Raw genomic sequence first — 17,411 nt, 5'->3', positions numbered from 1 at the left:
GATGGAAATGCATTGCGGTTTTTCTCATATTGCTTTTCACAGAAACGTTCTGCTTCCATCATACGATAGGGAAAGCACCAGCATTTCTGTAGATATAATTGACATGCTGCGATTTCCAAAAATGCGACAGTTTTAGAAGATGCAGCATTTCCACTCTACATATTTTTCTACAATGTTTGGATGGGATTCCCTTTGCAGGAACTATAAGATGCAGTGTTTACGCCACGTGAGGCCTCGGCCTAAAGAAGTATTATAGTTTCAGCTATTAATAGTTATTCCTTATATAATGAAAAGTCATCCAATTTTTCAGTATTTGTTTTGTATCAATTTTAAAGGGATTCTACCATTAAAAACCTTTTTTCTGTGGATAACTTGTCGGAATAGCCTTTAGAAAGGCTATTCGTCTCTTACCTTTAGATGGGATCTCCACCTCGCCGTTCCTTAGAAATACCGGTTTTTACCGGTATGTAAATGAGTTCTCTGGCAGCGATGGGGGCGTCCCCCAGCGCTGGAAATGCGATTGGGGCATCCCCACTGCTGCTCGAAAACCGGCTCCAGCGACGCCTCTATCTGCAGCTGGATCCTCCCCTTCCTTCTTCGTCTTTTTTCGGCGTCACGTCGAACGCCTACGCAGTTGGCTCCTGCCAGTGGGACATTAGTAGAGCCGACTGCGCATGCGTGGCCATAGTTCCGAGGCCGCAATTGCGCGCATGCGCAGTCGGCTCTACTAGTGTCAGCCGACAGAGGTGACACCGCCGAAGAAAGAAGGGGAGGATCAGCAGAAGATAGAGGCGGCGCAGGATCCTGTTCTCAGGCAGCGGTGGGGACGCCCCCATCGCATTTTCAGCGCTGGGGCCCACCCACATCGCTGCCAGAGAACTAATTTACATACCGGTAAAAACCAGTATTTCTAAGGAACGGTGTGGCGGAGATCCCATCTAAAGGTAAGAGACGAATAGCCTTTCTAAAGGCTATTCCGACGTGTTATCCACAGAAAAAAAGTTTTTAATGGTACAATCCATTTAAGATCTCTGCTCTCATTCAATAGGAACCATCATAGGTTATACCAGTGGAGAGATATCTGTTCTGGTCATGTGATAGACACATACACTTGTACCTGGTTTTACTAGATATGTTACCTGGACAGATTTGGATGAAGGTTTCTATTGAATGACAGCTAGCTTGAAAATTTTGACAAATTGATAGAGAAAGAAAGAAAAATAAAAACTTTGTGTTATACCATAAATTAGTTTAGTTGGAGCTGTAAAATCCCAAGTATCCTTGAAACTAATGGGAGCAGCTGCCAAGTATGACATATCACATTGATGCTAGCTAATGTCATGGTTACCTGGTGAGATATAGAAGGTTTTGAATAGTTTCTTGTCTGTGGTTATATCTCTGACATCCTTGGTGATATTGATCAAACGTCCAACAACTGGAGGAATCCTCCGAAAATCCAGGATCCTTTAAGAAGTAAAAAAAATAAACTACAACTGTAGGCTACTGTATGTGAGTGCGCGTCCAGACCTATTTGGCATTTATTATTTATGTGTGATAGAGATAAAACTATATCCATTTGGGTTAGGGGTAACTTTAAAAGACAAAAAAAAAACCAACACATGAACTTATATTTGTGAATATTGTATATATTGTTTTATATAAGCCAATTTTCTCACATACATAGTGGTACATTTGTTGGGCCTTGAAAGCCTGTCCATCAGCAGTTTTCACCCCTTAACCCCTTAGAGACACAGCCCAAAAGTGACTTAAGGACCAGGCCTCTTTTTTCAAATCTGACATGTGTCACTTTAAATGGCGATAACTTTGAGACGCTTTAACTTACACAAGTGATTCTGAGATTGTTTTTTCGTAACACATTGTACTTCATGTCAGTAGTAAATTTTCGTTGATATGTTTTGTCTTTAATTATGAAAAAATAGGAAATTTGGTGAAAATTTTGAAAAAAATGCAGTTTTCAAACTTTGAAATTGCAAGCCTTTCAAATAGAAAGTCATACTACCCGAATTTTTTCATAAATATAATTAACCATGCCTCTGATTTATGTAGCAATCAAATTTTAAGCACCCTTTCATTTTTTTCAGATATTATAAGGCTTACAAGTCAAGCAGTAATTTTCCAAATTTTCAAGAAAATTTCCGAAACACATTTTTCAAGGGACCAGTTCAGTTCTGAAGGGAACTTGAAAGGCCTCTCTAATAAAACCCCCCAAAAGTCACCCCATTCTAAAAACTGCACTCCTGAAAGAATCTAAAACAGCAGTTAGAAAGTTTCTTAACCCTTTCAGCATTTCACAACAATTAAAACAAAATGGAGGTCAAATTTACATTTTTCAATTTCTGTCACTAATATATTCATTTAGCCCTAGAATTTACACATTTACTAAGGTTTAAAGGAGAAACTGCACCCCACATTTTGTTACACAATTTCTCCCGAACACGACAATACCCCATATGTGCTGGTACCCTAATGTACGGGCACACGGTCGCTCTCAGAGCGGATGGAGCACTAATTGGATTTTGTAGGCCAGATTTTGCTAGAATATTTTTCAGGCGCCATGCCCCGATTGCAAAGCCCCCAAGGTGCCAAAACAGTGGAAACCCCCAAAATGTCACCCCATTTTGGAAACTATACCCCTCAAGGAATTTACCAAGGGGTTTAGTGAGCCCTTTGACCCTACAGGAGTGTAACAGAATTGGCCCAACAAAAGGAAAAGTGACATTTTTTGCTATAAAATGTAGCTTTAACCCCAAATTATGCATTTCCACAAGGGGTTAAAAAAGAAAATGCACCCCACAAATTGTCAAGCACTTTGCCCCAACTACAGAAATGCCCCACATGTGGATGTAAAGTGATGTATGGGCACACTGTAAAGTCCAGAGCTGAAGGATCGCTATTGGGATTTTGGAGGGCAAATTTAGCTGAAATCTGTTTCAGGCACCATGTTGCATTTGGAGAGCCCCTGAAGTGCTAGAACAGTGGAACCCCCCCCCCCCAAAACGACCCCATTTTGAAAACTAGACCCCTCAAGGAATTTATCAAGGGGTTTAGTGAGCACTTGGACCCTACAGGTGTTTCACAGATTTTTTTACCATTGAGATGTGAAAATGAAAAATTACTTTTTTTCCAATAAATCGTCCATTTAGCGCCATATTTTTAATTTTTGCAAGTAGTTAGAGAATTAAGAGCCCCCCACAGTTTGTTACACAATTTCCCCTGAACACGGCAATACCCCATATGGGATCATAATCTGCTGTATGGGTACATGTTGGGGCTCAGAATGGAAAGAGCGCTATTTGGATTTTGGAGGGCATATATTGCTGGAATAGTTTTGAGGTGCCATGTCGCATTTGCTGAGCCCCTAAAGTATCAATACAATAGAAACCCCTCAAAAGTGACCCCATTTTAGAAACTACACCCGTCAAGGAATGTATCAAGTGGTATTATGATTTTGAGACTAAAAATGCTTCCCAAAAATTGAAATTTTTAAAGAAATATGCCATTTTGGTATCCAATGCATTGCACCCACTTTGTGTTGTCAGAGACCTGCACTCCTAAAACTATTAAGTGGGCCTTAAGTGGGCAAAAAAATTATATATGTGGGTATAAACTGCTGCTTGGGCGCACAGCAGGGCTCAGAAGGGAAGGAGCACTGCGCTTTTTAGCTTTTGGGGTACAGATTTAGAGGGACTTCCTGGGCGCCATGTTGTTTTTGCAGAGCCCTGGAGGTGCCAGTAAACTGGAATTCCCCAAGAAGTGACCCCATTTTGTAGGGGAAATTTTAGAGTCTCTGCAAAAGTGCCATGGCATCCAAAAACCAAACCGTCTAAGTCTGTGCTCCAAAAACCAAATAACCTTCTTCCCTTCTGTGTCTGGCTGGGCCCTAATATCAGTTTATACCCACATATGACATTACATATGTTATCCGGGGTACACCAGTGTCATATATGTGCCCTAATATCAGTTTATACTCACATATGACATTACCCCGGTTACACCAGTGTCATACATGTGGCATACACTGCAGTTTGGGCGCACAGCAGGGGGCAGAAGGGAAGGAGCGCGATGCGGCTTTTGGAGTACAGATTCAGATGTTTGGTATCTGGACGCCATGTCATGTTTGTAGAGCCTGTAAGGTACCAGAAAAGTGGATTCCCCAAAGGAGTGACCGCAGTTTGAAAACTGCACCCCTAAAAGAATTTATCAGGGGGTGTAGTGTAGTATTAGTATCCCGGACGTGACTGCACAGCGGATGGCGAAGAGGGAATATATAAGCGGTGCGGAGGACATTGCAGACACTAAATTCCCTACTGTACCCCCAGTAGCTCCTATGATTGGGGGAGTCACACTGGGGTCACTTTGGGGGTCACTTCTGGTATATTTTCCCTCATAAGCTGTAAATATAGGGTGTCCCCTGATATTCACTTGCACAGCTTATACATTCCCTGCCTGCCGCACCCAGTTGTGTTCTAATGATTTGGCGATTTTGCGTGATTTTGTCTTCACATTGGTAGAGGCTATATTTTCTTTATTTTTCTGCTGACGTGGCCATATAAGGGCTTGTTGTTTGCGGGATGAGATGTATTTTGTAATGACACCATCTTGGGGTGCCTAAAACTTACTGATTACATTTTATTAACTCTTTTTTTGCTGGATTTAAAAGAGAAAAAATCAATTCTGGTATTGAGTTTTACCTTTTACATTTTTCGCCATACAGCGTACAGTATAAGTAACATGTGACCTTTATTCTGTGGGTTGGTACGGTTACGGCGATACCTCATTTATGTTATTTTTTTATGCGATACTAAGTCTGCAGAACAAAAACACATTTGGGGACATAAATCAGTGATTTTTGCATCGCCATCTTCTGAGAGGCGTAACATTTTTATTTTTCGCTTGACAGTGTTGGTTGAGGGCTTATTTTTTGCGGGACAACCTGTGCATTTTATTGGTACTATTTTGGGGTGCATATGACTTTTTGATCACTTTTTATAGCACATTTTGTAAGGTGAGATGGCGAAAAATCACTACTTCCGGCGGGTTTTTTCCGTTATTTTTTACCGCTGTTCACTGTGTACATTAAATATTGTTTCAGTTTTGTTGTACAGGTTGTTACGGACGCGACAATACCAAATATGTATTGTTTTTATTAATTTTTTGTGTTTTTTTTACATAATTCATTTTTTATAGAAAAAAGGGATTTTTGGGACTTTATAACTTTATTAATTGTTTTCAAATACTTTATTTTTTTTTTTACACTTTTTTTTTTACTTGTTCTTGTGTCCCTATGGGACACATGGATCAGTGAAGATTGCATCACTGATTCTCTACTCTAGACTGAGACACAGGCTGCAGTGACAGCCTGCACGTGTCTCACTCTAGACACAGGAAGTGAGCTGTGCGGACGGGACAGCTCACTTCCAGAAGACGCCGGGAGCATCACCAGGTAAGTGAGTGCTCAGGGCTGTCTGGGGTCACTAACCAGACCCCAGACTACGTATTACAGATACCGGCACCCCCCGATCTCGGTCCGGGGGGTGCCGGCGGGGGGGGGAGAGATCGCGGCACCCTTTGTTTGCGGTGGTCATGTTTGACCATCGCAATCAAAGGGTTAAAACCTCCGATCGGTAAAAGTACCGACCGGAGGTTATGGAAAAGGGTGATAGCTGTCAGTAACAGCTATCACTCAGTTCCGATTCCGCCCGCTCAGCTAGTGAGCGGGCGGAATCACCATGACGTAATATTACTTCATGGTGCGCAAAGTACCTTGTGTCCATGACGTAATAGTACGTCAAAGGTCGCTAAGGGGTTAAAATTGCTAACTGTGCTAGACAGGTGACATCTAAAGCATTTAAAATGTACCAATACTGATGGCCATACTAACTCCAGGCAAAGGCCCCAGGTAGTAGGCCGCAGTCAAAAGGCACTGCAGGAAAAAAACGCATCAGAAGCACATTGCATTTTCCAGCATTGCTTTTCATAGAAAGTCCGCAAAGTTTTCCTCTGTAGACTTTCTGCTTCCATTATACACAGTCCAGTCATATTAATGTGACCACCGCCTACTTTTGACATCAACGTTAAATAACCAATCGCAGAAGGCACGTGTCATCAGCCATCTGGGTACACTCATCATTGTGGAAGGCACGACGGATCAAAACAAGTATGCATCTATCCTTGCGGACCATGTTCACCCCTACAATTGTTTTTGCTCAGGATAATGGCATCTACCAGCAGGACAATGCGACGTGTCATAAAGCTTGCAGTGTATGTGCGTGGTTTGAGGAGCACCAGGATGACTTTACCGTACTCCCTTGGCCAGCAAATTCCCCGGACTTGAACCCAATCAAGAATCTGTGGAACCACCTCGATCGGGTTTTTTGGATGCTCAACTGTGTAACCTAGCGCAGCTGGCCACGGCACTGGAGTCGGCATGGCTCAACATCCCAGTGAACGTCATCACAGCATCCCCTCTTCCTGCACGTCTTGCAGCGGTTTGCTCTGCGAAGTGTGGTTATTCTGGATTTTGACAGGTGGTCACATTAATGTGACTAGACTGTGTACCTATACAGAAAATGCCAACATTTTGGAAGGTATAACTGAAATGCTGCAATTTACAAAAACCCAGGCAGTTTTTGAAATTGCAGCATGTCTGCTGCAGATATTTTTCTGCAGTGTGTGGATGGGATCAGCCAGAACTCCTTTCCATTTTGCAGTTACTGTAAAACACTGTGGTTTGTGCTTTCATCACTGCGAATTGTCCTGGACTCTCTGCAATGAAAGATCCCCATCTCCTCTTCTCAGATCCTGAGCATCAGGCCTAGTATCCAGCCAGGAGACTGCACGATTTATTACTCAAGAGGAGGGGGAGGAATCTGAGAGTGTTGAATACAAATAGTTCAGATGACTACAGTTATAGTTAGACAGTGGACAATTTGGATTGTAGTGCAAGGTGGATTAAAACATTAAAACTTCTTTTCCTTAGCATGACTATCAAGATTATATGTGTTAACTACTTAGGGTATGTTCACATGAAGGAGTTTGCCGTCAAATTGGAGGTGAATTTCACCTCTGAATCTGGGGCAGATTCCTGGAGGAATCTGCCTCACATTGTTTTCAATAGGAGGCAGAGATTGCACCAGGACGTGGAAAAAAATAGCACCTTGCTAGATCTTGCCACAGATTCTGCTGCTGATTCAGCCATGGAGTCCACAGCTTGAGAATGCCAATGCACTGCATTAGTATCCCATCGCAATTCGACCATGGCGAAAATATCATTGGTAGAAAATGAATAGGGATTCCTCTTTAATTTCCTCCATGTGAACATACCATTATATATCACCTATTCAGCACTGTCAGCAATTTTATGGGGTCAAAATAGCGCACGTTTTCCCATTTAGACTGGTGCTACTTAATAACTGCATTAAAAAAAATATTTGCTCACTGCAGTTGAGGATGTGTCAGCTTTGTGCCGACAGATAAACCCCTAACAACTTCACTGATCTGCTATGATGCATTTTGTTGTTCTATAACGCTTGGATTTCATGGATTATGGATAGTGTTATCTCATATTTTTCTTATGTTTACCTGTCCAGGTGAAATGCTGCTATTTCTGCATTGTGCCTCTCGAAATCTGAGAAGTAAAAGAAATCTGGGGGGGTCTCTTGATCACGCTCCTGTCTGCAAAGTAAAAGGTTAAAGGGGGTTATTTATTTTATTTTTTATTTATTTATCTAGGCGGACTGCTAAAACACACGGTTAGGCTCCGTTCCCACGGAGTAGCGCGCTGCGCATTCAGACACCTATACAAGTGTCAGAGTGTGAGTGCTCAAAACAGATCCCATTCACTTCAATGCGTGTCGGCTTACGGGCAGTACACATTGAAATCAATGGATTAAAAAGCCTCCCATTGATTTCAATGTGTAGCGTCCGTAAGCCGACACGCATTGAAGTGAATGGGATCTGTTTTAAGCGCTCACACTCTGACACGTGTATACATGTCTGAATGTGCGGCGCGTTACTCCGTGGGAACGGAGCTTAATGGGGTCTATTGGGTATCCGTCATTTTGAAGCTAATACAACAGTGAAAACAGTCCTCCACACAGGACTTTTTTCTCCACCAATTTTCATCAAAATCTGCAAGAGAATCTTCAGTGGACGCAGATTTGAATCTAGCTTAAGGGTCCATTCACATGGAGTAAAGTGATGCTGATTCTGTCATGAGTCATCGTGATAAGCTGATAAAGACTCCCATTGAGGTCAATGGGTTCTGTCTTCCCCACAGAACACACTGAAATCAATGGGAAGTTTTTTAACCCATTCATGAGGCGTTTTTTGAGGTGTTTTTTTGAAGCTTTTTCCGCCTGAAAAAAAATCAATGCAAGTCAATAGGAGGTGGAAAATGCAAGTGGCTTTTTTTGAGGTGTTTTTTTGTCAAATCTGCTTCATAAAATGCCTCAAAAACACATTACCGATTTTTCCGCCTCCAATTAACTTGCATTGATTTTGCAGTGCATAGGCATCCAGTCGCAGCTACCCGTATTTTGGACCGGAACCTAAGACAACCTCCTCCTCAAGTTCCGGACCAAAAAAGCCCATGTGAACCCGGCCTTAGCGTATGTTCACACAGAGTTTTTTGCAGGTTGATTCTGAAGCAGAATCCGGCTAAAAAATCAACCCCCATCCACTTCAATTGGAATCTATGGACATGATCTATCTTCATGCGGATTTCACCTTGAAAAACAAATTAAAATTAATGGGAACTGGAAAAAAACGCAGCACAGTTTTTAGTCACTTAATTTTAAGTAGTTTTTGGAAAAAGTGCACCAAAAACTGCTAGTGTTTTTTTCTCAAGTGAAGTTTCCAGCTTCATAAAGTGTGCTGCTGGAACAAGAAAAAAAAGTGTATGGCTGAGGCCCCACATTACAGTAATGCAGCTTTTTCTTGAGCCAAAGCCAGGAATGGATTTAGCAAAAGGAAGAAGTATAAGAACTTCCTATATATTCCCCATTTCTTTTGTAGCCATTCTTGGTTTTGGCTCAAAAAACGCATAAAAACATAAAAAGCTGCGTTTCTGCAAAGTACAACAACTGCAACAAAAACCGCATTATGTAAAATAAATGCATCAAAAAAAAATTTGCCTAATTCTTGAAACAGATTTTTTCAGCCTGCAATAAACTCTGTGTGAATATTACTGTTTGAATAAAATACAGCGTATAACTTAACCATAACATCTGCAGAATAAATGGTAATTTATTTCATTTATATGCAAAAATAGAAACAAGTAACTAAAAGCATATACACATTGTCTCAATGAATACATTGCAACACTTATTCACTAGTAGAGTAGGACAATATATTGGTCAAAGGTTGTGTCAAAGATGATTGTTACTGTGATGCCTTTCTTAATACTCACTTCATAGGTTTGAATAGAGCTTGTCCATAATTTGGGAAAGTCATGAGAAGTTTTAGCTGTGTTCCACCTGGTTTCTGAACTACAAAAATTAGTGATAATAGTTAAACGCCTTCACACTTGTGTATTTCAAGTCTATAATGTCAGACTATGCAGCTATTCACACAGTTTGTGTTTCAAATAGGAATAGTGTTCTGTGACAGCATTTACACGACGTGTAATATTCTGCAATTTGTGGATGGGATGGGATTCGCTACGATCCCATCCACCTTGCAGGTACTATAAAATTCAATATGGTACCCCAGCCCGTGGTGTAAACGCATCAAAAAACGAAGTGTTTTACAGTCACAGATGGAATTCTAGCACATTTTGCAGGAACGTACCTGCACCGTTATGGTTTTTGAAATCGCAGCATGACAATTATATCTAAGGAAACAGCAGCAGTTTCCCTCTAGCTATAATTGAAGCAGAAAGTTTTTGTGAAAAGTGCTGCTTGAAAAACCACGATGCGTTGCTGCCGCATTTTTTTCTTGCAGCATTTTTTTCCTGCAGGACACTACATGGGCCTTAGCCTAATGGCCCCTTCATACGGAGTATACGCTCACTGATTCTTAACGTGTAACACGTTCCAAATCAGCGGCGTTAAAACAGATCTCATTGCTTTTTATGGGTGCCTGCATACGTGCGCTACCCATAGAAATGAATGGGCTGCTTTTTTCCCTATTGCTTTCAATGTGATACGCGTGTATCACATTGAAAGCAATAGAGAGAAAAAAGCAGCCCATTCATTTCTATGAGGAGCGCACGTATGCCGGCTCCCATAGAAAGCATTGGGATCTGTTTTAACGCCACTGATTTGGAACGTTTTACACGTTCAGAATCAGTGAGTGTATACACCGTGTGAAGGGGCCCTTGCGGAGTTAACGCGCGCGCATTCTGGCACGTATACACATTCATTTCTATGGGTCGTTACTGGCGTATAATGCGCATAATTTTGCGCGCATAATTTTGCGGCCGCAAAATTATGCGCATTATACGCCAGTAACGACCCATTGAAATGAATGTGATCTGTTTTGAGCGCTCACATTCTGACACGCGTATACGTGCCAGAATGCGCGCACGTTAACTCCGTGTGAAATGGCCCTAAAACTTTTTTTGTTGCAGATTTTGTTGCACAGATCAGCTGCTCCCGCAGTTTCTAGGTGCTGGAAGTTACAGCAGTGGATGGGGATAGGTGTAGGCTGATCATATTCAAATACAAGGAACAGTCCTGCAATTCCCTAGAACCAACAATATGCAGTGGATAGGGCCACATACGCCATTTCTTTTACTTGAATAGGGCCACCGACACATGTTCCACCACGCAACCGCTGATTTCCTGTAACTGAGAGTCAGCAATGGACAGATCCCATATAGAGCTACCATAAGGCAATATTGATTGCCTATAGTGAGGGTCTGACTCACTGCAACTCCACCAGTCCGCTTTCTGAAGGGGCCTTGGTACTTCTGCAAGCTTGTAGCTTCTTTGAGGTTTACATTGCTGTCTATGCATGCCATTTACTTAGTAGCAGTGGAGCATGGTATTGTATCTTCCTATGTACTTGAAATGGATGAAGCTGCTTCTTCTAAGCATGAATAGGCCACAGTATTTACACTAGTGCCATGGTGCCTTCAAATAGCCGATCTGCTGCGGTGCTGGACATTGATGGTCTATCCTTGATACCCAAACTTGAAACAATGTAAGTTCATGTTCCTATATTTTTAAAAGTGCTATATCTCTTGGATTTTTTGGAGTTTTTACTAGATTCTATTTACTAAGCTATCTTCCTTATTGTGAATATAAAGTTAATTTTCATTGGCCTTCCCATTTATTTAGTAGAAAAGTAAGACAAAAAAACAAGGGGAAAAAAAGCATATGGGACACAAAAAAAGCATCATATTGGCAGATACTATATGATAACTATTCTTATAAAGTAGAAACATTACACCATGGGCAAACCTTTCTATTAATAACAGAGGCACAGGTATAGGCACAGATACATTTATTCTATGTTAAATATTGAATTGTTTTGTGTCTTACACGAACATGTCACCAACTCATTTGGGGAAAAGAAAGCCTAAAAATTGTTCATCCACCCCTCCTTTGTAGGAGAAAGGATTGGGAAATCTTCCCCATGTATATATGAGAGTATGAGAAGAGTAGCAGATGTCTTCTGTCCCCTGCACCCATTGAGTAGACTTGTGGCTGCCTCCTAGTTGTAGAGGACCCAGAGCAACCACATAAGCTGTCCCTGTTGCTCAGCTGATTTCATCTTTTTTCACAATATCTGAATATAGAATTTTATTATGCTGTATTGTAAGTCACCAATTCGGTTTTCAAGTAATATATGAGGATATTTTGGGAAGTTGTTACCAGAATTAAGAATACGATGAGTAGACATTTCTTTAAGCAAGATGGGCACCAGAGGGTCCTGTCTTTGGTATAATTCATAGCGGTTGATTCCCATGTGGAACTTTAACCAAGTGGGATAAGTGTCAGCTGCTGTATCTCCAGTGGGAAGCACAAACTCCATTCCAGCACTGACCCTAAGAAATAGACATACACCATTACTTTATCAGTACAGTTGTATTTAGACATTTTCATATTCGTAAATTAAAAGACACCAACAATTCCAGAATCCAATAATGATAGGTTCACCTCTTGCATATTCAGCATCCTCAGCCGTCCCTGCTGAGGCTTGTGATTGGTCACGTGGGGGCACACTGACATCATTGCGCCGCTGCGCCCCATGTGTCTGCTACGGCCTAATCACAGGCCTCAGTCACATGATGGAAGAGTACTGGGGAGAACGCTCAGTCAAGCAGAGGTGAGTATAAGTATTTATTATTCCCCCTACGCCAAACAGCAGCACAAGATGGGGTATTCCTGCCCCTGTGTGCTGTTAGGACAGGTGGAACTTTTAATTAGCTAACAGTTTTTCCCCCTATAAGAGGCCAGAGCGACCTCCTCCCCCCTGTGTTTTCTTCTGTCCTGTGTGACTAGACAGGTGGAGGAGGCTGTGGCCTCCTCTATGGTTTAGAATAAGGTGTCTTAGATCCTTTTTTCTCTTTCCCTTCTTTCTGAGAGAAAGATCTAGGTTTATACTGCAGTCTTTTGTCTTACCTGCCTTGTGCAGGTTACTGACTTTTTTTCAGCTGCAGTTCATTGACTGCCCTGCAGTAAGGTAAGCCGTGTCCTCTTTCAGCTTTCCCTCGGTGGTCACTGCAGAGACTAAAAGCACTCATTTCTATTGCTATGGGCACTCTGTCAACTTCACAATATGGAAGTCGATGCACCGCCATTATGGTAAGATTCAACCAAATTTTTTTATTTCTTGCGGTTTTTCAATGTGCATTTAATTCCTAAGCGGGGACTTTATGCTGTGAACCTAAAAGAAGGGTTCAGATACCTATGTACTATCATTACTTATTAGGTGCATATTTGCTTATTGCTCACATGATGGTGGATGCTCTAAGGCATTTTGTTGTAAGGTTATGCATGTCTGCACTGCTGTCAGTACGGGGTCCTCCAGCTAGGAGCCCTCCATTTATTGTTGTCATCTCCTGGGTGAAGGAGTACATGAGATTTCTGGTAAGATTCCCTCTCCCAGTTTTCATAAGAGGTCTTACTTAGAAATAGAAGCCCTAGTGGCTCAATCTGTAGGGTTACAGATTTGTATGCCTGAATCCACAGTATCCTGGGTTCAATCCCAGTTGCACTTCGCATATATTTGCGCATATATTTGGATTGTACAGCTTCCTTTCGAAGAACCTGCTCATCAATACCTACGGCCATAACAAAGGTGTTAAAGCCTCTAAAGCCACCCTGTCAAGATGGATCAGGGAGGCCATCGCTTGCTCTCTTCGCGCTCAAGACCTACCAGTACCGGAATTGGACCAACTTCCCGGTCAGAGAGACGCTCGCTCTCCTTAGAGCAGATATGTTCCGCTGCTTCCTGGAGTTTTCATCTGATGTTCGCCAGACACTGCAGATTGGACTTGCGCAGCTCAGAGGCCACAGCCTTCGGACATTCTGTCTTGGCATCTGCTTGCCAAGATCTCCCACCCTAGTTGGGATTTTACTTGCTAGATCCCCATCTTGTGCTGCTGTTTGGCGTAGGGGGAATGGAAGATTATAAAGATAATCTGTTTTCCCTTAGCCCAAACAGCAGCACAAGGCTCCCTCCCATTGTTTATGGTAATGTTTGTATTGTTATATTGCCTTTTATACTTTTTGACTAACACAGGGGGGAGGAGGTCGCTCTGGCCTCTTATAGGGGGAAAAACTGTTAGCTAATTAAAAGTTCCACCTGTCCTAACAGCACACAGGGGCAGGAATACCCCATCTTGTGCTGCTGTTTGGGCTAAGGGAAAACAGATTATCTTTATAATCTTCCATTTTACATCACCTCCCCTGGGCTAGCATCTATTGGAAAGGGGCCCAGCGACATGCCTTTTCCTTTACAATATGTATAGTGGCCGGGGAACCAGGCTTACCCCAACCGCTATGATAATGGTCCAGGGGCCCGGCCATCTCCAGCTGGCTGTGGGCCCGGTCGCACTCACTGCGACTGCGATCTTTACGCCACTGCCAGCAACAGCTACTGCACAAGAATTTCACTGTGTATACTTTTCCAAGCACAAAACCCGCTGGATTATTTATTCATAAACTAATATACAGTGCTCAAAAAAAATAAAGGGAACACTCAAATAACATCCTAGATACTTAAATCCATTATTCCTGTTTTGTAGATCACCTCGAACTATTTTTGCATATTAAGAAGAAATTTTACAAAAAGATTTATTTTGTAATGTCGATAAATTGTAATTGACACATTGTTTCCTGTAATCCCCCTTTTTTGCAAACTGTTGCACTGTTAAGAAATTTACGAATGATTTACACAATTGCAGAATTTATTTTGTAGGTATTTTCTATAAAGAGAAAGTCAATTAAATTACAGGCTACCCTATACCTACCCAGATAAAAATCTACAATGTCAGAGAGCAAATTGTTATATATTCAAATATCTATCTATCTATCCATCCATCCATCCATCCATCCATCCATCCATCCATCCATCTATCTATATAGTGTTATATTCCACTTCCATTGTGTAATAAATGCAACATGATTCAATTTAATGAATTCTCTATTTTCTATTTTCACTGATAACAGGTTAGCCTAAAAAATAACCCCACAACAAATCTGGACAGTCACAGCTCAACATTAGGGCCATTTGACAAGATGTTGTCCCTTGATATTTCCCAAATGACTCACTGTTTGGTGCTAAGTGAATATAAGAATGTTAGTATAACCTTTCTGGATTCCCTCATACATTGATGTGTTCTGTTCTCTGTAATATTGACAAGCTGCCCTTATAATATACTAGCAATGCCCTCCGCATAATGTATCTATGGTTTACCTTCCTCTATGATCTGGTTGTAGGAGACTGGATGCCATAAAATGCACACAGTAAGCACAGAAGAATCTATTCTATAACCGTGTCTCACTCACTCAAAAGCAGTTCAGAGACATGCAGGACATATACAGAGAAGCAATGACATGTACTGATGTAAATAATGTGCTTTGGTTTAAACATTTCTATTGAGCCTCTTTTCTCTATAGAAATGAATCATCTGAGTCTTGTGGCTGCAGTCTGTCTCCAGATGGAGAGAGCAGTGATTTTCACAGTGAAAGTAATTTTAACAGAGAGGAGGGCAGCAGGGAAACAGTCGCCTAAGAGCAGAAAGAGGTATTTCTCTACGATACGATATATTACAAAGTTTCTCATAATCTCCAGTACTATGTATCTATGTAAAGTTTGTTAAAACGATAGTGTCTATTTAAAGATGGTGTCCAGGTAAAATAATCTCTGAAGAAGCTGGCAACTGGATGATTCAATGCTTAACACCCAAAAATTAGATGGATTGTGTGGAGGAACGTCAGTTTCATTCCTTTTCAGCGCCACCACAGGAGATATGAAGCATAACACAGTTCACACTGAAATCAATAGGCTGTCTATGGAACAAAAATCCAAATAATCAAATTTCCAGCACCATGTAATAAAATGTAACTTTTAATTTTCATTTAACATTGATCCTGAAGGGTTACAGACCAGACAGACCTATGTATTTTGAAGCTAACCACCTCTTAATCATGACATACTTAAAATATGCCATGACATGACTAAGACGCAGTCAACTTAGAAACATGTAGGTCCGTCAGGTGCTGGAAATGTTATTATTTGGATTCCTATTACATAGAGCCTTTGGGTACAAGGTTCCTTTGGTCCAATGCACCTGGATTTTGCATGGTTGATTTGATGTCCATGATGAATTGGCTGAGCTGTCTATGGACTTTTTGGATTTCTGTCTTTGGAACTCGTGGTCCTACTAAGTGTTCCCTAAGAGGATATTTTACCCTGAGTTTTCTGAATCCCATTTCACTGATAAATGTTACTCACCATTCGTCGCTCCCACTGCCTTTCAGTGTAAATCGTTCTTCAGCATTAACTCGGAAAAGCTTGTCCTCTTCCTTTATTACTGGCATTAGGGAACGGTAGAGAGGATGTTGGAAAAGCGATGCTAGTTTTGATCCCTGATAAATTGCTCCGGAAACTTGCAGCATCTGACTTCCGTCCACTGAGGAGCCATTACTGCCACTAAAATCTTGCAAGGCTCTTGCAAGTGGCGATTTCCTTACCACGTGTACCTTGGCTCTGGGGTGGTTTTCAGGTGGACAAGAGCATGAAACTGTAGTGGAAAAAGAAAAAACGTCCAGCGCAAAATGCATCATAAAAGTAAGGAAGAGAAGTGACAGGACCATCAGCTTGAACCTCCTGTGAACTGAAAATTGTAGGCGTCGGATCATTTTCACTTCCAGGAGGGCAACCAAAAACTTGGCAACAAATCTTTACAGTTTTGGGTGAAAAAGAGAATCATTAAAGATTCAGTAAGTAAAAGTTATTCAGATTACTTTATCCTCTCATTATTCCCGAATCAGAAATTGCAGCTGGTGATGACTCCTGATATGGACAGAAAGAGGTCTACAATGCATTGGCAAGTTATTTGAGAGCTGTGTCAATAGAAATTGATCAGACTCACAGAGAGCAAGGTTCAATCAATAAAAGCAGCTCTGGCCAATATTTTACTTGCAAGAATGTTGGCAGTACCCTCTGGAAACGAATATGCTAAAAGCGCCTATTAGCAAATGGACACTTGTACAAATAGATCATCATCTCAGGTGTGAACAACTTTAGTAGACAAAATATAATTGCAAGCAATATTGTTTATAATGTGCATCTATATTATCCAAGAGGTAAACTACTGTTGGCTCACTGGGTACAAAACGTGGGAGGAATAATCTTTGCTTTTTGACATTTGAGACACGTAATATAAAAATTCCCACTATTGGTGACCAGCAGCCCTACTCCTACATTACTATCAGTACAGGAAAAAACATACAGCGCTACAATCATGGGTGCAGCACTTTGTAACTCATAATGTTGACCACTGAACCCCCATATTTAAATTAATAAATAAAAATAAAGTTTTCTTCAGTGAACAAGGGTTAGCAGGTCAATGTAGGATCACGTTATGAATGTAGCTCATAGAAATACAGAGAGGGGAATAGGAGAAGAAGCTGCTGGAGGGAGACAGAGACAGGGCCAGCTACACCCAAGTATTGTAGTGTCTCATCTTACTGCAATATTCACAGATAAATTGCTTAGTCCTGCTGTATAGAGTACTCCAGGCTGCTGCTTCTGAGGGTATGCTATACAGTCAGCGCCGCACCTCCCATGAGGCGACTTGAAGCGACCGCTACAGGCGGCGCTATGCCAGGGCCCCAGGGAGGGCGACATTTTTGCTTACCTAAGCCAGTCCAGGACAAGCTGTCCTGGACTGGCTTAGCACCGAGCGGTGGTTTGGGGAGGCCACTGGAGCA

General features: G+C 41.6%; 1 protein-coding gene across 1 annotated transcript in view; it reads right to left on the bottom strand.

Annotated features, from left to right (window-relative positions):
- The window catches only part of LOC142218266 (extracellular serine/threonine protein kinase FAM20C-like), a 35,337-nt gene extending 19,000 nt beyond the window's left edge, over positions 1–16,337 (bottom strand). The window contains exons 1-5 of the mRNA XM_075286853.1: positions 15,931–16,337; positions 11,841–12,013; positions 9,431–9,509; positions 7,603–7,695; positions 1,349–1,464 (exon numbers count right to left, since the gene is read on the bottom strand). Coding sequence (XP_075142954.1) covers positions 1,349–1,464; positions 7,603–7,695; positions 9,431–9,509; positions 11,841–12,013; positions 15,931–16,337 — 868 coding nt within the window. The remainder of the gene's footprint in view (positions 1–1,348; positions 1,465–7,602; positions 7,696–9,430; positions 9,510–11,840; positions 12,014–15,930) is intronic.
- Positions 16,338–17,411: the final 1,074 nt, after the last annotated feature.

The sequence above is a fragment of the Leptodactylus fuscus genome, chromosome 9, assembly GCF_031893055.1.
Source record: "Leptodactylus fuscus isolate aLepFus1 chromosome 9, aLepFus1.hap2, whole genome shotgun sequence".
Classification (NCBI taxonomy): domain Eukaryota; kingdom Metazoa; phylum Chordata; class Amphibia; order Anura; family Leptodactylidae; genus Leptodactylus; species Leptodactylus fuscus.
This window is presented reverse-complemented; position numbering and strand designations above follow the sequence as displayed.